Here is a 24,191-nt window from a genome sequence, read left to right as displayed (position 1 = left end):
CCAACTGTTGCTTCTTCCAGGCGACCTCTGCGACATGGCCAGTGGCAAGACCCCCCGGCCCATGAGGTCCTCCAGAAGGGCGGATGGATTCCAGAGCAGAGTGGTAGCATCTCGTAATCCGAAGCTGGTCAGAGAGGCAGAAGTGTCTCTCACCACCAGGCAGAGGCTGGCCAGCCCTCGGGAGATGAGGCGGCCCCGGGCTACCCAGCTTCGGGACATGGGTGAAGTCTCCCATCAAAAGGTAGCCTTTCCCTGCTCTTCTCCTTGCCGTTTGATGTGACATTTGAAGAGGGCACGTGCTTGTGGCAGCCTTGCCTCCAGCTTACCCAAGCAGCTTGGTGATGAGGTCCTGTTGTCATTTCCAACTGGTGGTGGTGGAGTTCTTTGTGCTGGGGGAAAGGCAAAAAACACATTTCTCCAATGAGCCATTGAAGTTCCTGGTCTGCACAAAGGCGGTGGAACCTCTGCTGCAGTGGGTGGGTTTTGCTGGGCAGAGAAGAGTGGATGCGCTTTGCCTGGATCAGTGTTCTCTTAGATGGATGTTCAAAGCTGCTTTTCTTGCAGGACTGCTCAGTCTAACACACAGTCCAGGTGGGTGGATGACTGAGGTAGGCTGTTGAGCAGAAAGCTGCCAGCAAGAGACCTGATGTAGCACATCGGTTACGGGTTGCCCCAGGCAGCACAGGAGGTGGGAACACGTAAGACGGGCGCCCAAATAACTGGCAGTGCTACAGCTACTGGGCTCGGCCTGAGCGTGGCTTTTGTGGAGAAGCGGGAGAGCTGCCTGTGTCTCTCGAGTGACAACAGTGCAGCTGGGAGAGGGGAGAGCAAGCAGGGAGGAATTATCTCCAAGTACTGCCTCTGCTGGGTCAGCGTTTGGTCTTTGCGTGCATTTTTCAGAGCTGCTTCTGCAGCGGTGTTCAAGAAACGAGCAGTAAGAGAATAGAGTGAAGCATCAACTTAAAGCTCGTGGGGAAAGGGGATACGAATTGCAGTCTAGCTCAAGTTGCCCCGTAATGCTGAGACTTCAGCTGAAACTTCATCCCCATCCAGCATTCACCTCATTTGTCTGTTTCCCACCTGCCCTGTTTCTTTCTTGTTGGCCTTTCCTCCCTGGTACTGGTGTCTTCCGACTGGTTTCTCGGGTCTGCATCAAAAAACCAAAAAGATATTTGGGATGCGTGGGACTCAGTCTCGCTGTCTCAGAGGGAAGTTCACCTGCAAATTGTTTCCTGTGGAGGCTCCTGGAAACTCCTGGGTTTTGCTTGCTCCCTGAGTGCTCGTGACTGTTCCAGCAAGCGTCTGGAGCTGAGGGAGCCCCTTAGCAGAGGGCTCTGCTGGAGGTGGGCGCTGCTTTGCCTTTTGGAGAAGGCAACCTGGAGAAAGAGCCTGCAAAAGAGCTTCTTAGCTTGAGGCTGCTCAACATGGTCCAGAAACGTTTTGTGAGCTGAGAGCGGAGGTGGGTGGGCTCCCATCTCCTAGTGTGAGCTGGGCAGATGCACTCACCAAGAGACTGTGTTTACTGGAGATCAGTGTGGGATCTTCATTCGTTAATCTTTCTCCCAGCAGCTGAAGCTCTCTCTGCTCTGTCTTGCATCTGCAGTTCTCAGCAGTTGGCCTGGACCAGAGGTTGTTCCAGCCTTTCCCATCCGAGGTGGTGTTTGAGAACTACGTTCCCCGCCAGTTCTACATAGCGGCGCTAGCTCTGAGGAACATCGACAGGGTAAGTGCTGGGCTGTGGAGGCTGAGCACTGGGCTGGAGGAGGAGAGCAGTGGAATTCACGTGGTGTGCAGCAGAGCAAGTTACCTGCTGCAGCGCAGCGCATCCAGAATAAAATGTCTCAGCAGCGTGATTCTGCAAGATGGGGGAAATGTTGCCATGCTGGGGATTCTGCCGCTGGTTTTGGCCGCGCACTGGTGGTAACTAAGCCAAAGGAGCTTTCTGAGCCAGCATGCTTCCCCTTGAAAGCCCTGGACTGATGGGAATGTCGAGGGCTGGGCAGTGCTTGCCTGCTGTCATGCTTTACCGCGAGTGTGCACCATGTCCCGGTGGCTCCTTGGTTAATCTTGGTTTCTGGCAGGGCATGTTTCCCTCTCTCAGCCTGTTGAGCCCCCTGTGTGCAACTCCGTGTCAAAGCACAGGGCTTGAGTTTTCTCCACTTTGTGCTGGAGTAAGTTGTAACTCCTGGCATTAGCACTCCAGGCTGGGTGTTTTGGAAGAGCAGGAGAAACAGGCTGGCTTAGCAGCAGCAGTTAAAGGGCTGGACTTGAGGTGGCACTTGAGTCTCCTGCTAAGCCTAATTCGGTTCTGCTCAGGTGTTTCTAAGCCAGCGTGGCTGTGCGTTCTCTTTGGAGAATCCCAGCACAGGCAGGGTAATGTGCTCCTGAAGGTCTCCAACTTGGAACGGGAAAGATTGTGATCCTGTTGAGATTTCCTACGAAAAATGAGCAGGGAGAAGTTGAGAAGTGGCAGCAATTTTGTTCTGCTCTGCTGTAGAGGGGGAAATGGAGACCTTTTGAATTTCAGCTGGGGAAACGTTTGCTCCAGTGAGGCATGTGCCAAGAGCAAGCTGGTGGGAAAAGACAGGAGGGAGGAAAGGGGCTGAGTTCAATGTCCTGTCGCGGAGCGCTTTCTTCCGCACAGGGATTCTCTTGGTACGTAAGAGGAAGTGTGCTGGAAGCAGAGAAAGGTGAGAAACAGGCGTAATTCAGGATCCAGTTGTGTAAGAAAGAGCAAGACGTGTGTGTGAGAGGAGGGCACAGCAGGGAGCGGGGGGGAGGTGGAAGTGTGCAGGTGAATTAACGCCCTCCTCAAATCTCCCTGTTGGGAGAAACAAAGGAGGGGACAAAAGGAGTGACACCGTCAGGGCTTAATGTAGCGGGAGGAACAGCAAGAGAAGTCAAAGTATCTCCTGAGATAACGGGTTTTACAGGGACGTGGTAGAGCATGGAAGACCCTTTGGCAAGGAAGGATGAAAGTATGGTCCCTCAGTTACTCCCAGAGAGTACTGTGTCATTCCTGGTGTAGCTTGGGCATACTGGGAAGTTGCAATGTGGGTACCTATGCCCAAGGGACACCACTGGTGTGGTTCACAGTGACTTTGGGCAATCTTTGCTGCAGGTGTGCCCTTCGCTTATTAAAATGGGCCTCAGTTTCTCTTTTCCTACTGCTCTGCTTCGTTCCCACTGTGCCTTTTGGCTTCAGCTGCTCCCTCATCCGTGCAGCTCCTCAGAATGTTTGCCTTTGCCAAGTACCAGCAAAGAGGCAAACAGTGAATTTGCTCTATTCGTGCTTCCCAAGTGGAAAACAACACCTGCATTGATGTTGGTGCCATTCCCAATAAAACGTAAGAGACTGGTAACAGCTGCAGCTTGGGATTTCTATGCCCTGTGAAGGGGAGGCAGTGTGTGAACTGTTGATTTTACCCAAAATGAATCAGTTGTGAAGCTGGTACAACCTCAGGCGTCGGAGAGCCCTGGTGTAAAAGGCAGATGAGCTCTAAGGAAAACCCTTGGCATATTTAAATGCACAAAGATAGAGATGCTAATCCCAAGAGAGTTCATTATGTTCTAATTTTGCTGGGTTTTGGTCATGTCCTGGAGAAAAGGAACATTGTGCTCTGTCTCACGAGTTTCCCACATTCCTCGGAATCCTACTGATGTATCCTGCGTGGTAGCTGAGGTTGTCTGCTCCCTAAAACTGCAGCTAGCAGCAATGTGTAACAGAGGCAAAGTGCAATCGAGCCCAATAGGTGCTCTGTATTCAGTCCGATACGGAAGTGCTGCACTCTGTGCTTACTGCTCTTGCCTACTTGCTGTCGAATTGCTTTCCTGTCTTCAGGCTGCTGCTCAGCACCCTCAGAGGCATCCTGGGTGGCTCTTGCTGAAGATCTTTGCCACCTGGGCTCACGTGCCAAGGGACTTGGCGACCAGAACGTGTGGCTGCAGTGGGAAATGGGCTCCTGGAGCTTGCTGCCCCAGGGCATTGGTGGGAGCAAAGGGTGTTTAGAGCGTCCAGGGCTGCCTTGGCCATGGGTCACCAGGCTTGGGTCAGGGGTGCAGAATGAGCCTCCATTTTTTCCAAGGCTCGTCGTGTTCATCAGTGGAGCTGCCTGTCATTCAAAGTCTCCTTGTTATGCTTTCTGAGATGAGATTGGGTGCTGGGGCGTTGCTGCCTGTGTGCTAGAGAATGTCTGTTTGCTGTCTCCGTGCCTGTGGTATCCATCGTAGAGGCACGTTGGGTGTTCTCATCTCTGCACCAGCCTTTCCTTGTATTACGGATCTCCCTTGCTGCTTTGCAGCCCCCTTTAAATTCTCTTAGCCATCTGCTTCTTCCTGGGGTTGTTCTTTTGTCTTCCTGCGCTCGTCCTTTTGCTCTTGAGGTAAGCTTTTATTCTCAGGAAGCCCAGAGTGTCTGTGGTCTGCTTCTCTTGCTGGTCCACCGCCATGACTAGCACCGCAGCTTGACCACCCCGCTCCACCCTGGTGTGTCAGAAGTGACTTCCTTCCCTCCCCGTGTGACGCACGCTGGTTTGCCTTCAGATAATACATTCCCCCTCCAGAGGTATGACTGCATGGATGTGTGCAGGCAGAAGCAAGCATGTTCTTTGGGCTTGTTGAATACGCAGGTGGCTTGAGGTACTGCATCTCCTTCCTGCTGCCTTCAGAGCAGGGCGTGTTGTTCCTACTGTCTCTGTGCTGCAGCTGTGTAGCTCAGCAGAAGGGATTCAAGTCCACCCTCGTGTGTTACGTGCGTGTAGCTTCAGAGCTAAAAGTGTTTTGGAAAGGTGGTAAGGAAGGATGTCACATGGCCTGTCCTGGTCCCTTCTCATGTTTCCACAAGCGACAAAATCCTACTTGTGTCTTCCCTGCAGGTTCCTCGTCTGCTGAACGTCATCCTGGGGAACTCTCCTTACTTCGAGTTGATCAGCCCGAGTAATGAGGACTATAAGGTAGCACCGGGCATGTCTTCAACCTACCGCATCCTTTTCAGACCTGATGAGGACAAGGTGAGAGTGGAGGTCCCGAGAGATGGCGCCTTGAGGGGAAGGTGAACCTGCAGGGCTGGGTTCCAAAGCAGGCGCGTGGTGTGGGTTTTGAAGAAGTGGCCTGCGTTCAGTGGAGTTGCATTGGATCTAGACCTGGGGGAGACTCTTTCCTGGGGGTGAAGGTTGTGCTCCCATAGGCTGGAGGCTCTTGCCTGTTTCAGGCTGTTTTCCCCTTCAGTGGTGGAATATTTAACGTAACGTCTGTTGGCTTCAGGGCTGAGAGTCTGCTGCCTGTGCATGGCCTTTTCCTCATCTTCTGTTTGCTGCTTAAATGTAGTTCAATACTCTGGCCTACCCTCGGGCAGCATGCCTGTAGAAACTAAAGAGGATCTGCCCCATGGTCCCTGGCTGCCCCTGCTTGTGAAATAATCTGTAATGAAAGGCCATGAAGGTAAAAAGTGCATGTACATTACCGAATGCTACTGTGAGAGTCACAGAAACCAGCAGCTCTTCTTCTGCCATGGGCATGGTGCTAAAGGCACTGTGCTGAGATTGTTTCTCTCCCTGCAGGATTATTTCGACGAGCTTATCATCATCACAGAGAGGGAGAAGTTCTTTGTGCCTATCCGAGCCATAGGTGCCCGAGCCAGCCTGGACTTCCCTGAGCAGCTGAACTTCTCCGAGTGTCCAGTCAGGTTCAGCACCCAGAAAACTCTGCTGGTGCGCAACGTGGGGAAGCGGGAGGCTTGCTACAGCATCACCACTCTGAGGTAAAGGAGCTCATCCCTTGCGCAAAACGCTGTTGCGTGGTCATGGGCTTGTAAACTGTGAGAAAAAGGAGGCAGAGCATCTGAGGTGCTGGAGATGGGCAGGACACGTGGGGTTTGCCATTGCTTGCAGTGTTTTGAGAAAGCTCTGCAAGCAAGTTTTACACTGCAGTGGTGTCTGCAACGCAGCATCTTGCAGGTCTGATGCTGTTGGGTTGGAAGAGGCAAGGTAGGAAGGCAGCTTGACTGCTGAAGAAGGTGCTGTGTGGCAGAGGACAGTTCGAGGGGCTCAGGTCACGGATCCCAAACACAGCATCAAGAAACAGGCAAGCAATGAGCTGGTGAGAGGCACCACCACAATAAATACCCAGTGAAGTCTAGCATCTATTTGCAAGGCGCTTGCCAACTACTCTACTGGGTAATAGAGCGTGTGTTGAGAGCTCCTTGACAAGGGTTTTAAGAGTTCCCGAACTTCGGCAATGAACTATTTCAGTCCCAAGTTGCAATAAAGAAATGGGAAGCATTAGGAAAGTTTTAAGTGAACTACACAAAAAAGCAGAATTCTGAGTAACTGGATTGCGCGTGTGCAGAGGTGAAGAGCTGAGAACTGAGAACTGGGTGCAGAGTGTGGGGGGCTGGGGTCGTGTTATACCGCGGGATCTTCTGAGGTCTGGTTCTCTTTCAGCAGGGAGAGCCACCCGCTCTATTTCTGATCCTGGATGTTCTGGTTTTCTTGTACCGACTGTGGTTTGCTTGCTCCTTGCTTGCACAAGTGAGCTGAAGCGAACTAGACTGCAAACTTAACGGAGGGCCCGGGTCTCCCATACAGTCCTGATCTCTCTCTTTGTGTTGCAGCCCTTTCTCTGTGGATCCCTCCATTGGGACTCTTGGCGTTGGAGAAGCGATGGAAGTCACGGTGGAATTCCACCCACCAAAGACCGGTGTTTATACGAGTCCAATGATCGTTCACTATGACACAGGTAAGCGCGTGGAGCACCCTCCGTGTGTCCTTCGAACCAGAGCGGTGTCTGCGCTGTCTGTCATCATCTGGTGGCTTCATTGTCCTGTTGAATGCCTTCTGCAAGGTTCCTTCACGCTGAGTAGAGCAAAGCTCCCCTGCTGGCTGCCAGATATTCCTGTGCTGGAATATTTCAGCCTGTAACAAGGCAGGCAGATCTTCCTGCGCACGGTGCACCGGGGGCGATGGCGAATATTCTGGGTGCTCCATTGCAGAAGAACTCACAGCAGGGAGCCTGACTGAAAAGGAGATGGCTTTTAACGTGCAAGAGAGCTCTCTGAAGAGCCTGCAACCTGTCCCCTAGAGCTCTCCTGACGGGTCATTGCTTTTCATCCCGATCTGTTGTGTTACAGTTCCTGGGAAGGCCTTTGAGGTAGAGACCCTCTTCTTGTGATGTGCTGCATGGGTACAGTTGGTGCTGTGCTGAGAGCTGGGCCATGCTGAGGACTTGTGACCAGGAGGAGCAGTAACTGTGGCAGCGGTAGCCATTAGGGTGCTCTGAGCTTTGCTGTAGCCTGGGAATGATTCTGTAGAAACCGCCTTGTTAGCAGCAGTTCTTTAGTGGTGAGGTTTATGAGCAAGCTGCTGCTAGGGCTGGCTGGAGTCAGTAATGTGAGGGCGCAATGATGTCTGAAGGTAGGTCGTGAACACCACCTTGGAGAAACACTTTGAAATGGCTGTGCTGCTGTGCGTGTTGCTCTGGTGCTGGAAGTAAGTCTCCAGCCTTCCAGAGGACACTTACCCTAGTGAAGGGACTCACTTCTCCGGTGGTGAAGTGGTAACAGCAGCACGTTTGACAAGGAAGAATGTGCGGGCAGTGGTGAGGCACCTGGCTGTGACCGTAGCAGGAGCCAAAGAAGGAGTTGGCAGATGGATCCGAGGGCCCAGTAGCAGCCTGTTGAGTGCAGAGCTCAGCACCGAAGCTGCTCTGTAGTTTCCATTGTTGTTTCTGCCCTTCTCCATTTCATTTCAAATGCTCCCGCTTGGGTTCTGAGATCAGAGCTATGCCCAATATTTCAGGACCAGGAGATGAGGATGACACGACACTGGGGGCATCTCCTGCCTGCAGGAGACCCTGGGCAAGGCATGGCTGAGGTGGCGCTCCTCAGCGTCACTGAGTGACTTGGATGTAGAATTCCCTGTGACCTGAGTGGGATGGCAGCCCAAAGGGCACCCGGGCACATCTGAAAAGATACATCTCCACGAACGTCCCCCAAAATAAGGTGCCTAAGGTGGTGCCAGGACATCCTCATGCTGTAGCATGTGCAGCTGTCAGGATATGCTAAGTGTCCTGATCCGGGGAACTGCTTATGCAGCTCAAAACTGCAGCTCTTTCTTCTGTTGCCTGCAGATTGCTCTGTTCCTTGTACTTCCGTCAGCAAGTGAGATGAGGCGAGACTTGCTTTTGCTTTGTTCCAGGTGAAGATGTTCACAAAAGCCTTTGTGGAACAGCCGTAAATGTCAACATCAAGCTTGACAAGAGCTCCTTGACAGTTGAGAAGACTTCTGTCACGCTGTCAAACCTAAGATCCCTGGTCATCCACAATCAGAGTGCCATCACGGCCCACTTCCAGTGGAAGCGTCTTGTTGATCAGGAAGAGGAGGAGCGGCAGAAGCTGAGGTTTGTTTGAGAGATTCGTCTCAGAAAGATAGATGCCCCAGGGGAAAACTAACACACGGTCTCAGAGGGCTGTTGGGGCTTTTGAACGGATTAGGGCACGTAAACCCATGCACAGCGTGGAGCTTAACCCTTGCCATTGCAGTCCCAGCCGTGCTACAGCTGAGGATGATGTTCTGGGGAGAGAAGGTTGAGTGCAATCACTGGATTGCCTGAGAGGGCAAACTCACGTTTGGGAGCGGCAAACTATTGAGTTCAGAGATCCGTGCACTACGGAGGGTCCATGAGGCTGAGGAAGGTGTCAGCACTCGGTACCTGGGACTGCACTGAGCAGTAGCACTGAAGAGCTGCAGGTGGCACAGCTATTGTGATACTCAAGCAGTTTCTTCTTTGATAAGCTGGCAGGCTCCTTTTCCAGTCACAGGCAGGGTAGAGTGCTTGGTTGGCCCAGAAGGTGGAGGCCGTCCTGCCGTAGGCTGGGGAATTGCCTTTCAGTGTCCTGGTTTCTGGCCCAACGAGGTGTTTCTCCCCTTCCTCATAGGCTGGGCAGATGTGGAGGGCTCTGCGGGGAAGGGAGGGCAGCCAGGACTTGGAAGTGCTTTTGGGCTTCAGCAACCTGTGTCGTCGTGGTGGTGAGAGATGGGGCAGGTTCTTCCAAGGGTGTCTCTGGCAAAGCTTTGAAATTGCCATTTCAGGCAGCAGAGAAACACTCACAGCCTGGGGGGATGAACTGGAAATGACACTTTAAAGCTTATGTGACTTGGGCAATCCTTGTGCGACTTTTCAGGCTCAGATGGGTGCAGATATACGGGAGTTAGTCTGAACCCAGAGCTGATCAGGAAACTGCCTTGAACTGCAGCACTTTTCAAGGGCTTTGAGCACATCAAGTTCAGCGTAATTAGGTCAGAAATGCCTCAAAGGCCAGAACTGGTTTTCCACTGTTGTCTGTTTTTAATGACACAGTGTGTGAGTTCTGTGCAAACGCACTGAGTTAAAAGAAAATCTCGTGAGCTTGCCTTGATTCTTCCCTGGACCATTTCTTTAGCATCTCTCCCCACCTGCCTGTCTCGGACTGGACCCTGGGTGATCCTCTGTCCCCTCAGAAGCCACCAGCTTTCCCCAGAGTTCACTTCAACCTGATTTTTTACGTATGAGACTTGCTGTCGTGCCAGTCTCTGTCCTTGACTCTGAGCACGACGCTTGGTTCCTCCTTACTCGTAGTTTTGGGGATGGTCCAAGGCCACCGTCCTGCTGTCAGAGAAGCTTTTGAGACCTCAGAGGAGAGAGGGCCTTTTCCTGAGAGGAGGCAGTGCAGGAGCCTGTGTTGGGATGTGACCCCAAAAGACATGGCCCATTAGAAGGTGTCCCTCCTGCAGCGCTTTTGGGGATGTGATTCTGGCCTGCTGACGGAGCTTGAGTTGAGGGCTGCTCATGCCAGTGTGTGGAAGCCCTCCTCATGCACAGCATGTGCGCGAGGCTCAGTGTGTGTGCAGCAAGTAACGTCCTTGCCTGTTTCCCTTCTCTTTGCGTTTGGATTTAGCTGGGTGATGATCGTTCACACGGCGTTGCCTCGATTTGCTGCACATGGAGCTTTCCCCTGGTCCCCCAGTGCTGTCACCCGCTGGTTCTTCATGGCCAGGGGACTGGAGCGTGAAGGGGGGACAGCAGTGTGCCAGCAAGGAGCAACCGCTCTGCAGCAGTGCTCCCCTTTCATCTCCCGCTTGTGATCTTTAAACACTAGATTGATTTCTGCTGCAGCCGCCGATAAAGGGAGAGGTTAAGTGCATCACAGCTCTGCAGTGGAGGCCAAAACGAGGGAAAAGATGAGGTGGTTCAAGATTCCACGTAGGGTTTGCATTCAGAGATGCTGGTCCTGACTTCTTTACTAGGTGATGCTGGGCAGAGTGCCTTCGTCTCTTGGCACCTCTGTTTTCATGCTCAGAAACCCATTTGTGTCACTGAAGTGATGGGATGCCCAAATCCGTTGCTTTGCTTTGGAAGTGCACCGGGATCCTCTGGTGAAAGGCAGTGCAGATACTGTCTCCTCACCCCTGTGGGTGCAAAAGGGAAGGGGAAAAGTGTGATGCTGGTAACGAGCAGCTGAAAGCCAGTTGCTTCTCCCCTCCCAATGCAGGAGGCTTTTTCTTGAGGGCTGCCAGCTTTAAGAAACCTCTTGTTAGCTCGTCAGTGAGGAGTAAAACTCCTTGCTGTGCTGGGAAGAACGGCAATGATGGGATCCATGTGGGAGCCTGTGTCTCAGGGTCAGCCCTGTGCTGAGCTGCTGCTCTTCCTCGCCGAGTGCTTTGCTGCTCGTGCACTGACACGACAGGCTTTGCAAATCTGCTGCTTGTTCAATTATCTGCTTGGTTCGTCTCTCCCATGGCACAGGCTGCAGAGGCAGGAAGAGGACAAGCTGGTTGATGTTCCTGTGGAGCACGGGCTGGTCCCCCCTCTCAGAGAACACCCTTCCCTTCCCATCTGCAGCTCCCAGAACCAGGGGACAGAGGTGCAGGGAGGCTCCATGCCTTTCTGCAGTGATATTTTCACCATTGTGCCCATGGTAAGTGATGGCTGAGAACCTCCCTTCCTGCTGCTCCTCCTCCTTCTCATCTCTGAAGGAGGTCCCTTGGCAGATCCCACATCAGCTGCTTGATGTGCCAAGAGAGGAGACATCCGGTTTCTGGTGAGGCTAGGGGCACTTGTTGCAAAAAGCATTTCTGAACAGCGGCAAGAGCCGACCCCAGGCTGGGCTCTGCTGCAAGGGCTGTGAATTAAGGGCACGTCATGAGTGTCCTCACAGTGTTCAGAGGTATCAGTTATTCTCCGTAAGGACACATTCCCACGTAGCGCGCGGGGGTGAAGAAAGGACACTGGTGCACTGTTAGTTCACATACTGACCTGCAGAATGCAATGGTCCTGGGTGGAAAGGAGGCCAAATTGAGCCCAAGCACAGCAATCCCTTCCTAAAACCTGGATTTATACCACATCTGAGTCTCCCTTCCAGTGTTGTCTGTGAGCCTGGACACGAGGCTGGCAGGTTTAAACGGGCTTTTTGAGTTCTACTGCAGATAGGCAGAGAAAACTGCTCACTTTCCTGGTGATGCCAGCAAAAACCCCATGGCCTTCAATCAGCCAGAGCCTGCCTTCTGAGTATTTGCATGGTCTTGAGATGAAGAATGGCTGCTGTCTGAGCAGCGCAGCATCCCTTCTCATCTTGGAGTAAACCCTGGAATAATCCCAACCTCTTCTTTCTTTTACAGTGGGTGAAAGTAGTTTATTTTTTCTATTTTGTTTTCCGAGGAAGGGGCTGCTGTTCTCTTCTTGGTTGCTCCTGCAGCCCATGGAAGGCTGAGAGGTGCCTTTCCTTAAACCAGTTGCAGGAAGTGAGAGCCTATAGAAACCAGGGATGCCTCCTGAAATGTGTGGCAGGGCTTCCTGGGACTGTGCACCAGTGCCAGGATCCTCTGCGAGAGCAGCAGAGAGTTGCAGAAACTGGTAGCGTGGCCCAGACTTAAATCCGTGGGCAAGAGCTCAGTCTCTTCTGAGGGGAACAAAATGCCCCTTCCGGGTGCCAGTAAAGGCGAGGGACTTTGGAAGCTGCTGCTTCCAAGCTCTCCTATAAATGCTTTTGACAAGCGTTGCTTGCTCCTTGCTCTTTGCTGATGCTCTAAATAGAGGCTTCCAGGGCTGCAGTGGAAACAAGAATGTGATGTTTGAAGATAAATGGTTTGCTGTCACTTCTGTTTCAGGAGGGAGATGTCTTGCCCAATTCTTCCCTTGAAATCAGTGTGATCTTTCAGCCCAAAGAAGCCAGAGTCTACCAAGAGACAGTCTACTGTGACATCTCAGGTACAGCTCTTTCCTCCTGCTCCTGTTCCCACAGAGGAGGTAGAAACACTCTTCCAGCCCACTCGGACCTCATGTAGTTCTGGAGGGCTCAACAGGGCAGTGCTGGCACACGCCGCTGTCCCCGTGGTTCCCGGTGGTCTCCTGTCGGAGGCCAGGGCTCAGGATGCCTGGCTCTGCCTTCCTGATCCCAGAAGTGACCAAGCAGTGAAGGAATAAGCTTTCCCGCCATGGCTTTGCCAGCATTTGCAACACAGCTTTAGTGAAGGAGCACCAGGCCCCTGCAGACCAGTTACGTCCAAGATGAGTCTTTGTGGCGTGGCTCTCTCCTCCTTCTCGTGCTGCTCACTTTGTGTGCAGAGTAGGCTGGGATGGCAGTGAGAGCTCATCCAAAATTTGAGCCAGGATTCAGGCACCTTAGGCTGCTTCAGTGGCTGAGAGCAGCCTTCAGACTGAAGATCTTGTGCTCTGTCATCTCTAGCAAATGTAAGGGAAAGGACCCACCTTGGAGTTTAGCTGTAAGCCTTGAGGTCTCGGTTGCCTTTGCACCAAGGGATGTGCACGTTAGCAGTACATTTATGGCTTATGTGATCTGCTCAGTGGGAAGGCTGGTTTTCCATGACTGGAGAGAGCGCCTTCATCGGGGACTGGAGAGATAAGACAAGGGCTGATGGGTTCGAGCTTAAACAGGGGAGATTTAGTTTAGATGTACAGAAGAAATTCTTTCCTGTGAGAGTGGTGAGGCACTGGAAGAGGCTGCCCAAGGAAGTTGCTCCACCCGTGGCAATGTTCAAGTTCAGGCTGGACGGGACTTGAAGCAAGCTGCTCTAGTGGAAGGTGTCCCTGTCCATGGCAAGGGGTTGGAACTGGATGATCTTAAGGTCCTTTCCAACGCAAACCATTCTGTGGTTCTCTGAGACACCGGCCCAGGGGGTTGGTTAGAAATGAGAAAGCAGCCCCAAGGCGTATGTCCTGAGGGACGAGATGGGTCCCGTATCTTCTCCTGGAGCATCTAGAGCTGGTTCCATCCAGCCCAGGGACCGGCAGCAGCACTGAGACAACCTGGAAAGTGCCGGGTAGCAGAGGAAATTGCACTCACAGAGATTTCCCTCCACAGGCTGTGAGACCAGGCTGCCCCTGTGCATCAGCGGGGAAGGCGTCGGGCCCCAGGTCCAACTCAGCTGTGACCAGCTGAGCATCGGGGAGGTGACTGTTGGCTCAAGCCACAGCTACAGGGTGAGCAGGACGGGGCGCAGGGCATGGGGTGGATCCGGATGGCTCCCGGGCAGCAGCGAGCCTCGTGGAGCTGTGGGATGGGTCTGAATCAACTTGGTGGTGCTGAGCAGGCGCTTGGCACTGCAGGTCAAGTGGAGTGCTCTGTGTCAGGGGAATAAGCCCAGAGTGGCTCTGTTTGTGTGAAGTTATCCCCGCTTTGCATGGAAAAAAACCCCGAGGCAGAACTCGTCCTGTTGTATTTGGCAGCAGCGCTCAGCATCTTCTGCCTTTTACAGATGTTAATTGCTAAACTAGAAAAGAAGTGAGCCTTCTGTAAGCAAAGAGGATTCCTCATGTATTTCCATGTTGCCTTCTCGCTGCTGCTGCAGGTGTTCCTGCTCAACAGAGGAGTTACTGAGACGCCCTTCAGCGTGGTCTCTCCGGAGAGAGCTCTGGGCTCCTGCTTCACCTTTGGCCCCCGGGAGGGCATGCTTTTGCCTTTTGATCATCAGGCCATCTGGATCTCCTTCAATGCCAGTGTCGTGGGGCAGTTCACAGAGGAATTCCAGTTCAATGTGAAGGGATCCCCTGAGCCTCTGACGCTGACTGTGAGGTGAGGAGGGTTCTAGGAGCTTGGCGGCCACATTTGTAGCTCTCTCTGGGTAGTCATCTCCCACCTGCCTCATTTGCTGATGGAGCAGAGAAAGAAAAGGCTTGTCTGAGGTCTTGATCTTGGCTCTCATCCTGGCATCCCCACACTAGGAGCCCACACTAACCTTGACTCCAGTTTGACGCTGACTCCTTGTGACCGCAGCAGCAAATGAAGTGGAATTGTCAGCAAGAGGGAGCCATGGAATAGGTTGGGTTGAACACACCAGTTGCTGTGGTCCTTGATTTTGAGCTGAGAGGCAGAGCTGGCATTGGTTGGCATCAACCATGAAATAAATTAATGGGTGCTGTGCAGCTTCACGTGGTGATTCAGGTGGATGTTGGTGAGTCCTGGAGTTTGGAGCCTTCAAGTCTGCTGAATTTAAGGGCGGGTGAGGAGATGCGGTGTGTTCAGGTTCCGTTATGCCTGCAACTACTTGAAAGGAGGATGGAGCCAGGAGGTGGCTGGTCTCTTTTCCCAAGTAACAAGGGAAAGGACAAGAGGAAACGGCCTCAGTGTGTGCAGGGCAGATTTAGACTTGATGTTAGGAACAGTTTCTCCCCGAAAGGGTGGTCAGGCATTAGAAGAGGCTGCCCCGGGCAGTGGTGGAGTCACCATCCCTGGAAGTGTTCCCAAACCACGTAGACGAGGCCCTTAGTGACATGGATTAGTGGTGGGCTTGGCAGCGCTGGGGTGACAGTTGGACTTGATGATCTTAAAGGTCTTTTCCAGCGTAGATGATTTGACGATTCTGTGTTGGGTGGTTTAAGACGTGTTGCTCTTGGATGGGTCAGCTGGTGCCCTGGTGGTTGGCTGATGTTTTCCTCCAAGATTCAACTGTCCGCTCTGTTGAGCTGTTGCGGCTCTTGTCAAGGGATGTTTGGGGCTCCCCCGGCTTCGTGTCTCAAAGTCCTGCCCCCATAACGCTTGCGTGGATCAAGATCTTCTGAGCAAGGTGTTCCTGTACTCCATGGGAAGAGCGGTTCCAGCTAAGAAATGCCAAAGCAGGAAAGCTGTGGCTGGGAAGGGTATTTACATTGAGTGTGCTTTACTGGGGACACCCCTGTGTCCAACACATTACAGATGGGGAAACTGAGGCACGCAGCCATCACTTGTTTGGTGTCCTTCCTCAGGCCATCAACAACTTGGGGGCATACCCTGCATGACACTGTGCCCCAAGCCCCACAAGCAGCTATGGGCTGCTGACCGCTTTGCTTTGGCTGCCTCCCGTCCACCTGGATGCTGTGCTGAGCATGAGGGTGAGGGCTTGATTTGAAACCCCCTGAGGTTCTCAGGCCGGCTTTTACCCACCGGAACGGTAAGGAAAGCTGAAGGCTTTGCAGTTCTCTTTAACCGAGGCCATGTCTCCTCTGCCTTTGTCCTCACAGTGGCTGTGTCACTGGGCCGGCGTTTCATTTCAATGTATCGTCCCTCCGCTTCGGTGAAGTCTCCTTTGGTGAGTGTGCCCTGGGCTTGGGCTGCAGGGTGGGAGGTCTGAGCCTTACCCAGATGGAGCACTTGTCCAGGACAGCATTGTCACTTGTGTTCCTCCATAGCCACCTTCAGCATGTCAAAACCAGGACTGCCAGCTGCTAGGCAGTATTTTGCCATCATGAGATCAAACAGAACCAGACAGAATGGCACAGAGCCAATTGAATGGTTCAAATAGAACGGAAGGAGTAGAAAGTCAGTGTTCTCTGGTGTCCCTCACAGTCAGTCCAGCCCCAATCTGCCAGTCCTCAGCAACAGAATGACTGTGAAAGTCTTTCTTGTCCGCGGCCAACTGGAGAAGGGAGTTGAAGGCAAGTTGTAGGTGCCCTGGGTGAATTTTGCTGTTGTGAGGCAAGGGCACCATTTACCCACCTGACCGTTAGCGTGAGAAATCAATTAGTGCTGTGAGGCCAACTCGTTGTCAGCTCCCAGGTAACATGGCCAAGCAGTAGCTCCGCATTGGGCGCCCATGTCTTCAGACATGGGCTCCTCCTTCCCCACCAAAAGGAAGAGGGAGGGTGAGACACAGGTCCTGCTTGTTCTTGAGCAAGCATCAGGTTTGCCTCCAGTGAAGTGGGCCGTGAGCTGCCACAGGCTCGGTCTCGATTGTCCCAAACCAGGAGATGCACCGAGGTTCCTGTCTGGAGAAGCTGCTTCAGAGTGCTCTGCATCATGCTGTGGCTGCCAATTTCATCTTTCCTTTCCTTTCCTGGATCATCTCTTCGATGACAGCATACTGCTTTTGTCTCTCGAAAACTGTGGGAGTGTTTGTGGAGTTCACAGGGACTTTTCTGGACTGACTTTTGAGAGTAAATGTTCTGGATGCACCGTCACGGTTGAGAAGGAATTGGTGCTGGTCTGGGGGAGGTGAGAGCTCCTCACAGTTAGAGACACCTGTGTCAGAGTGGCATTTCTGTGTGACAAGCGTAAAAGGGACCGTAATTGACGACGACTTCCCCACAGAGCTTCTCAATCAGCTGTAATTGCCATTGAAAGGAGGCAAACTCCAAGCGCAGTTTTATCAGCGCAGGATGTCCACCCCAGGAATCACGGGATAATAAACTCCTGTTGTGTCCTTTTCCCAGGCTTTCCTCGCACCCTGTGCTGCCGCCTCACTAACACTTCCTCGGTGCCCTTCAACTTCAACCTTCGCATTCCTGGGGACGGCTCGGGAGCACCCAGCGTGACCAGTTTTGCTCAGGTGTCAGACAGCACTGGTCCGTCGTGGAGAAAGCGAGCCCCAGGTGCCAAGAAGCCAGCTGAATTTACTATCAGGCCCTGCACAGGGACCATCTGCGCCAAGGGACACTTGGATATCCAGGTACGCGAAGAGTCCAGCCCTGTGTGCTTCAGAGGTGGAGCTGGAGCTTCGGTGGTGTTGAGGGGGCTTTAGCACTGCTGGCTCTGAGCATCCTGCGAGTGAGAGTTGGGCACTAGTGTTGGGCTCTACATCTGCCCTGGCAACGCAAAGCGCATTCGGTAATTCAGGTATTGTCCAAAGACTTCTGTTACTGCCAGAGACTGTGCCCTACACATGAACCAGCAGAAGAATTAAAGGCAAACATCACAGAATCCTAGCCTGTTTTGGGTTGGAAGGGACCTTACAGCTCATCCAGTTCCAGCCCCCTGCCATGGGCAGGGACACCTTCCACCAGACGAGGCTGCTCCAAGCCACATCCAAACTGGCCTTGAACACCGCCAGGGATGGGGCAGCCGCAGCTTCTCTGGGCAGCCGGTGCCAGGGCCTCAGCACCCGCACAGGGAAGAACTTCTTCCTGATACCTCATCTTCCTCATATCTACTAAATCCTCCCTTTCCTTGCTGTGGAAGGAGATGTGGAGGGCACTGCATATGGCCGATGGGTTTTGGGAGTGATGAAGTATTTGATGCTCTTGTCTTCCAGGTCACCCTGTGCTCCAACACCGTGAAGAGATACAAGCTGGCCCTGGTGGTTGATGTGGATGGTGTTGGCAGAGAGGTGTTATCACTGCCCGTCAGAGCCAGGTACCAATGCTTCCCTTGCAGCCCCTCTTCTTTCCCTATGCATCTGCCAGAAGCAAGTGGTGCTGCCTTGCGTAGAGCTGGCTGGCTCCAGCTCCAAACAAGGAGCATTGCTCAATGAGCTAGTTCTGCCCAGCTAGACAGGAGAACAGCAGCGCATGGAAAGCAGTCCATGATGAGCAGCACTTGTGCTCAGCCACAGGCACGGCCCAGGGCCTTCTCCTACAGGAAACTGTGATTATATTCCTTATCGGCCTGCTCTGGGGGCTTGAGGTGTAATGTTTCCAAAGGGCCGCCTCTCCTCCTTCCTGCAAGTGTTGGACTTGTGCTGGGTTGTGGCCAGGATCCAGGACTGGTTTAGGCCACAGCAAGCAGCTGCTGCAAGCTGTTGTCTGCCTCAGTTAAGGAGGGGCCGTGCAGACGGGCAAGGGGCTTAGGGCAGGACTGGTGAGGGAAAAGTAAAGGCGAGATCTTGTGACAGACAAAGTAGTCCTTGGTGTGGAAGGTGAGCTCAGGTTTTTGTGCTTCCGTCTGGCTCTGCTGAGCATTGATGTTCTCGGAGTTAAGCGCAAAGCTGTTCTTGCTTCAGCCACATTCAGGCCTGTTGTGCTGCGGTGGGCGTCAGTTCAACGGCAAGAGGGATGCATTTCACCGGTGCTGTTCCCTCTCCCGGGCAGAGTTGTGCAGTCAGTGCCTGGGCTGCAGTTGTGTAGAACAAGTGCAAATGGGAGCAGCTGGCGTGCGGACCCGTGGGGAAAGGACCAAGGCAGCCACAGGGCCTGGGAGAGGGTTATCGCTCACGGCGCAGGGCAGGTGGTGGCCTGCACCCTGCGTTGCTGGGGTAAAGGGCTGGATTTCAGGCAGGGACACAGCGGTGTTTTCCCTGAGACACTGGAGTCTGGTGTTCCTGGAGCCTTGGCGAGCGCTGCTCCTCGGTGGGAAAGCTCCCTCAGAGCTCACACCTCGCTGGGGCCATTGAGAGGGTCCTTGCGAGCCTCCTGGGGCAAAGGAGGGGCAAAGCTGACCTGGGACAGGGCACCGTGCTCTGCCTGGGCACTGAGCAGCTTTTGTGATGCTGAGACTCAGGGTCTGCCCCTCTTTTGCAAGAGGTTGTTGGGTAAAAAGAGGTTGAAGGCTGTTTCTCACTGTAGGCGTATCAAATGTCTATTTGACAGTGACAAATGGGTCGTGCTCCATTTGGTGCTCATTGAGAAGTAAACAAGTAAGCAACGCTGTGTCAGAATCTAATTCCCTTTTGCTCATCTCTCTGCCTAGATGTGTAATTCCCCCGCTGCGAGTGCTCCACCCGGCTCTGACCTTTGGACGATGCTCTCTCAAAGTCCCTTACCAGCAGATGCTGACCCTTGTGAACGACAGCAACCTTCCAGGCTGCTACTGGGCTCTTCCTCAGGTTTGGCATCGCATCCGCCTCCTGCCTCCAGTGTCACCTAGGGGTTTGTTAGGGAAAAACCGGGTTTGGTTAAGATGTTGCTGGTTTGTATTCAACCCTAAAGGTTTGCTGGGAACAGGAAGCTACCTGAATATCAACTCCAGGAAGCAGCTTAAACTCTCCAGGAAGCAGATTATATTCTAGTCTTCGGGATGCTTTCAATGCGGGAGAACTTGTAGGGTTGTGAAAAGCTGCTGCAAGGAGGCTGCCAGCACGGGACGGGGGGTTGTGGAGGCAGCAGCTGTTGGCCCCCCTCAGGATGCTGAACCCATACATGTCTTGCATCTTGAGTTGTGCCTTTCTGCTTTCTCCTAGGCATTTTTAGACACGTGTGTGAGTTGCCGTTGTGGTAGATGTTAAAGAGTTGAAAGTTTCCTCAAAGGTCAGTCTGAAGCCGTGTTTGGTTCTGTCCCTTATAGGAGAACAAGGATGCTGCTGCTGTGTGGTACTCCAGCCCTGAGCCCCGTGGGATTATCCAGCCTCAGAGCTCGGTGGAGATCCCGTTCACACTGGAAGTCCAGGTGACGGGAAAGCAGGACACCGTTGCTCGTGTTGCGGTGTTTGGGAGTAGAGAATCCCCACTGGTGAGTGCTGGGGCAGACGTGTGCCTTTGTGCCTCTCATCTTGGTGGGATGTAGAGCGTACAGGGGTTCTTCCAGGGAAAATGATCTATGGCTGTTGTCTACAAGGAAAGAAGGCATGCGTGGCATAAGCAACACTAATGCCTGGAGAAGACATGGGACTGAGTGACCCTGTGCCCGGTCAATCCATCCTCAAGGCGCTGCGCTCGTGCTCGGCTGCTGCTCGCAGCCCGCAAATGCTGGTCAAAACCTGGCTGGGTGTTGCCTGCACAAATGGGAGTTTCTGGGTGTCATTTCCTCTAGGTCTGCCATATGGCTTGAGTGCAGCTTCGGGAGCTGGTAGCCACATCCAAGCTGGCCTTGAACAGTGCCACGGATGGGGCAGCCATAGCTCCTCTGGGCAGCCTGTGCCAGCCATAGCTCCTCTTGGCAACCTGTGCCAGAGCCTCACCACCCCTCACAGGGAAGAGCTTCTTCCCAGGATCCCGTATTGATCACCAACCCCCCCCCCCCCGTCAATTTAGAGCCGTCCTTCCCTGTTCTGTCCCCGCAGGCCCTTATCCAAAGCCCCTCTCAAGGTTTCTTGTTGGCCCCTTTAGGCACTGGAAGGTGCTTTAAGGTCTCCCCAGAGCCCTCCCTTCTTCAGGCTCTACAAGCCTGGTTAAGGCTTGGGGTGTTTGGAGCTGGGGAAATCCCGCCAGACTGGATAAATTCTCATTGGTTTTAGTGATGTGAGAAGGGGGTTTAGCAAAAGGATCCACATTCCTCCTCCGCTAGTTTGTGCCCCTTCTGCAGGAACAAACTTTTGGGTCTCAGGCTGTCAGCAGAAAAAAATACTGCTCGAATGATGCAATTAATAATGAATGTCTTGGTGCAATAAAGAAGTAATACCAGGAATGCACACAAGCACAAATGAGAGGCAACTAACTTGCATGATCTCTGCTGAGAAGAGCTTTGCTTCCAGCCTCTACTGGTTTTCACAGGAGAAGCTTTGGGAAGGTTGAAGAAGTTCCTGTGCAGTGTGGCTGTGCAGCCGCAGCAATCAGGGAGGGTGGTTTATGGCATGATGGAGCAGTACAAGGAGCAGGCGTAGGCACAGGGTAGCGGAAGGAGAGCTGAGAGCATGGAGGAGGTGTGAAAAGCATGCGTGGGAGATGGGGGTTCTGTATCCCCTCATAATGGGATCTTGTGGCTTTCAGATCTGCAGGGACCACTCCAGGTGCCACCTTTGCTCCAGCCTTCCTGTTTCAGCCTCACAACCCTGACAGCTTCAAACAGTCAGAATTCCCTCAGCCTACGAGCCCCCTTAGAGCTGTCCAGTCATTCTAAACCTTCCCTGTTGTTTTTTTCTCTTTCCTGCCTGCCTCCTGGAGCAGGAAATCCATTTATTGAGCACTGGAGAAGGACCAGTTGTCCACGTGCACCCAAGTGAGATAAATTTTGGCAGCATCCAAGTTCTACAAGATGCTTCCCGGACCCTCCACCTCTCCAATCAGTCTGTCATCCCCGCATCCTTCTCGGCAAAGATGGTAAGTGTCGCTGGGGCTGTTTTCCAGAGCAAGTGAGTGGCCCATAGCAGCCTGTGACTGGAGCACTTATTTCTATGCAACATTTCCACGTCACTGAGATGTGTCTGAGAGAGAAAGCCAGATGGTCCATCCGAGTGCAGCAAGAGGAGCCTGGCTCCGGGGGCACTTGTAGCTGGGGCACCCGTCAGTAAAACAGAGCTTGCAGAGATGTTTGAGCAGAAAGGAGTTCATTTCTGCAAGTTCTCCCTTTATTTTGTGGAAGGTGTTTAGCTGTGAGAGTCTTTGTTTTTGGAACTGAGAGGTCTGTCCTCAAGGCGCTTACGGTGAAGTGGGTTTCACACCTCCACGGGGGTCAAACCAGCTGGGTTGTTGCCCAGAAGCAGACTTGTAAGGGTTGTGTACCTGCAGAGCCTGTGTGCTCTGTAACATTGTAGAGCATGTGGCTGCAGAAAGAGGCTGTTTGATTCCTGGAGGCGGCACGGTGGAACAGGCTGCGGAGCAGAAGGAGGTTGTGGGGTCTTCTGACAGGGGCTGATGCAGCCAGGAAGGGCTCGTGTGCTGGGTCTGGGGGGTGCTCCCCACCAGAGGGGCGTCTGTGAGGGGCTTGAGAGGAGGTTTGTTCTTCTGCAGGCTGGGTTGTTGAAGTTCTGGAGCCGCTTCACGCAGGCCTGTGGCTGGGGACTTGGTTGTGTCTGCGCATGAGGCATCCAGCAGGGTGTGAGAGCACAGGCTCAGCCCCCTGGGCAAGGAGGAGGGGGCTGAATTTCCCTCCTGCTGCTTTTCCAGGCGTTTGGGGGTTAAATAGAACCTCAAAGTGGGGGATTCGCAGGCAGCTTGCTTTGTCCGCACCATAAAAATCTGCTTTTGACCTCTGCAAAGAGCAAGCACCCCAGTGCCCTCAGCAGCTGCCTCCTTCAGTGCCCTTTCTTACTTGCTGGTAAGCAAAGCAATTGTTACTCTGCTCGTCAGGGGAAAGCAAACATGTCCTGTTGCGCTGTGCCTATTGGCAACTGAATTACAGAGGGTTAGAAGTCTTCAAGACAGCTGTGCTTCTAGAAGCAAGCTGAGAGCTTTTCCCAAAGGCAAAGCAGGAGCAGTTTGGTTCTTAAATGTTGTGCTTGGCAGCAGCTGGGCAAGCCGTAGCCGTGCCATGGAGAGCCGCGATGCGCAGAGTGGTGTCCCTGCCTGGCAGGGAGGGCAGATGCGATCATGGAGGGGTGAGCTGTGGACAGGGAGCACAAATGGAGACAAGCTCTGCCCCTTGATCCCGTAAAACATCCCGTTGACGGTGCTCGGGGCAGAGGCTAAACCACAGTGGTCCCGGTGCTTGTGCTGAGGAGATGCTGATGCTGAGGAGGCAGGAGGAGGCCGGTTGTTGGCGGGAGCATGTAGCCAGCCTCAGGCTCTGATCTCCGCCTCCTGCAGGGCTCGGGGTGCTTTTGGGCTCTTTCCTGCCACTGGCTGTTTGTGTGGATAAGGAGCAGCTTTGAAATGAAGAACAGAGGGTCCCCCCCACCGGGAATGCTGAACCACCTGGGACAAGGCTCTGCAGCCAGCTGGTGCAGGACGGGGTTTATTTCCCCTTCATGAGCAGCCCTACGAGGACAGTGACTCAGCCTGACTGAGAATGGGAATGCTGTTGTTAGAGCTACGGGAATGGGAATGCTGTTGTTAGAGCTACGGCTCTCACTAGAGCTACGGCTTGATCAAGTGCAGCTGCATTTGTAACGTGGAGTTCTGCTTCTTCTGCCACTTGTGCAAGGCCAGAGTGACCAGATCACTTCAGTGACTCATCTGTAAACAGATTCAAGAGAGCTGATTGTGGTGTCTCCTCAGTCATCCCTTGGGGCAGCTATCCGTCCCTTCCTCCCTCTCTCCTTCCCTCCCTCCATCCGTCAGCTGCACACTGGTGTCCATTGCAACCAGATTGTGGAAGCTTTCATTCACGATGGACGTCTGTGCTGGGATAAGATTCTGATTATCGTGGTGAACTTCTGAAGTGGTGGATCCCAGCCCTTACTGGTTACTCAGGAGCTCTGATGCCCAATAGTACAAGAAGCTGCTATAGGGTCAGAAATAGCCACTGTCTTTGTGCATGCAGTGCATGCAGCTACGGCATCATTTTGCAGCACACTCAAGGATAAGCAAGTAGCAGAGATGTTATCAGAGGTTGGGTATTTGTCTTGAAAGTGGGGGTATTTTGTAGCGTGGCTCCAAGAGGTTTCTTGTCTCTGAGACACAGGCTGGATTGGGGGCAGGCAGAAGCTGACCTAGAAACCCAAGGGAATGTGTCTCGGCAGAGCCTTGTGGCCCTGGCAGGTCTCCTGTTCAGCAGTGCACGGTGCTGCCCCTTGGAGCCAGAGCAGATGCTGACTGAAAGAATGAGGAGAGGATGCAAATCGTCCTCCCCTGGCCTGGGCTGTTGGCCTGGGCGGGCCCAGCAGGGCTGTGCTGGGTCACGCCAGGGAGTTGAAGGTCTGGCTCCGTCGAGACCCCCATCCTCATTCCTCAGGAATAGTTTCTGGGGTACAATTTTCTGGCGGGCTTGTTGCCAAGCTTTGATAAATGAGCTTTGTCAGGGAGCAGACTCTCAGATTCACGTTTGGAGCAGAGCTCTCAGGGCTCCTTTCCAAGCGAGCTGCCCTGTGTCAGCACGAGCCAGAGAAGCTGTGCATGAATGTCAGTGGAATCTTCACACCCACTGGCTCGGTGTGAACGTGTTGTCTGGGCAGGCCTTGGCTGGTGGCAGCCAGGTCCGTAGTTTCCGTCCTAAATGAGTGTTGGTTGTCTTCCAGGCTGGTGCAGACTCGTGCTGGACCGTTGGACCCAGTCAGGGAGTGATCCCTGCCAAGGCCGAGGTGTCTCTGGCTGTCACTGCAAACTTGGATGACACGGAGCAATTCAAGGACGAGGTGGTGCTGTTCATTGAGAACAGTCGTGCCTATGTCATCCCCGTCCAGGCTGTTGGCGTTGGCACCACGATTGTCATTGACAAACCCTTTGGCCCGGAGCTCAACCTGGCGCCCTGCTTCAGGTAG

At 53.3% G+C, this 24,191-nt stretch overlaps 2 protein-coding genes across 2 annotated transcripts in view; both read left to right on the top strand.

Annotated features, from left to right (window-relative positions):
• Positions 1-65, top strand: part of LOC136005848 (hydrocephalus-inducing protein-like) — a 131,433-nt gene extending 131,368 nt beyond the window's left edge. The window contains exon 65 of the mRNA XM_065663742.1: positions 21-65. Coding sequence (XP_065519814.1) covers positions 21-65 — 45 coding nt within the window. The remainder of the gene's footprint in view (positions 1-20) is intronic.
• A 26-nt stretch (positions 66-91) lies between these two features.
• Positions 92-24,191, top strand: LOC136005847 (hydrocephalus-inducing protein homolog; the record flags this gene model as incomplete). Its single annotated transcript, XM_065663741.1, has 11 exons — positions 92-241; positions 1,604-1,723; positions 4,875-5,009; positions 5,559-5,758; positions 6,611-6,735; positions 8,193-8,394; positions 10,780-10,897; positions 17,496-17,585; positions 19,463-19,627; positions 21,001-21,153; positions 23,949-24,191. Coding segments are annotated over 11 exons (1,701 nt in total), but the record flags the coding sequence as incomplete, so codon positions are not given.

Source organism: Lathamus discolor, chromosome Z (genome assembly GCF_037157495.1).
Source record: "Lathamus discolor isolate bLatDis1 chromosome Z, bLatDis1.hap1, whole genome shotgun sequence".
Taxonomy (NCBI): domain Eukaryota; kingdom Metazoa; phylum Chordata; class Aves; order Psittaciformes; family Psittacidae; genus Lathamus; species Lathamus discolor.
The sequence above is the reverse complement of the archived record's forward strand: the minus strand, read 5'-3'. Positions and strand labels throughout refer to the sequence as shown.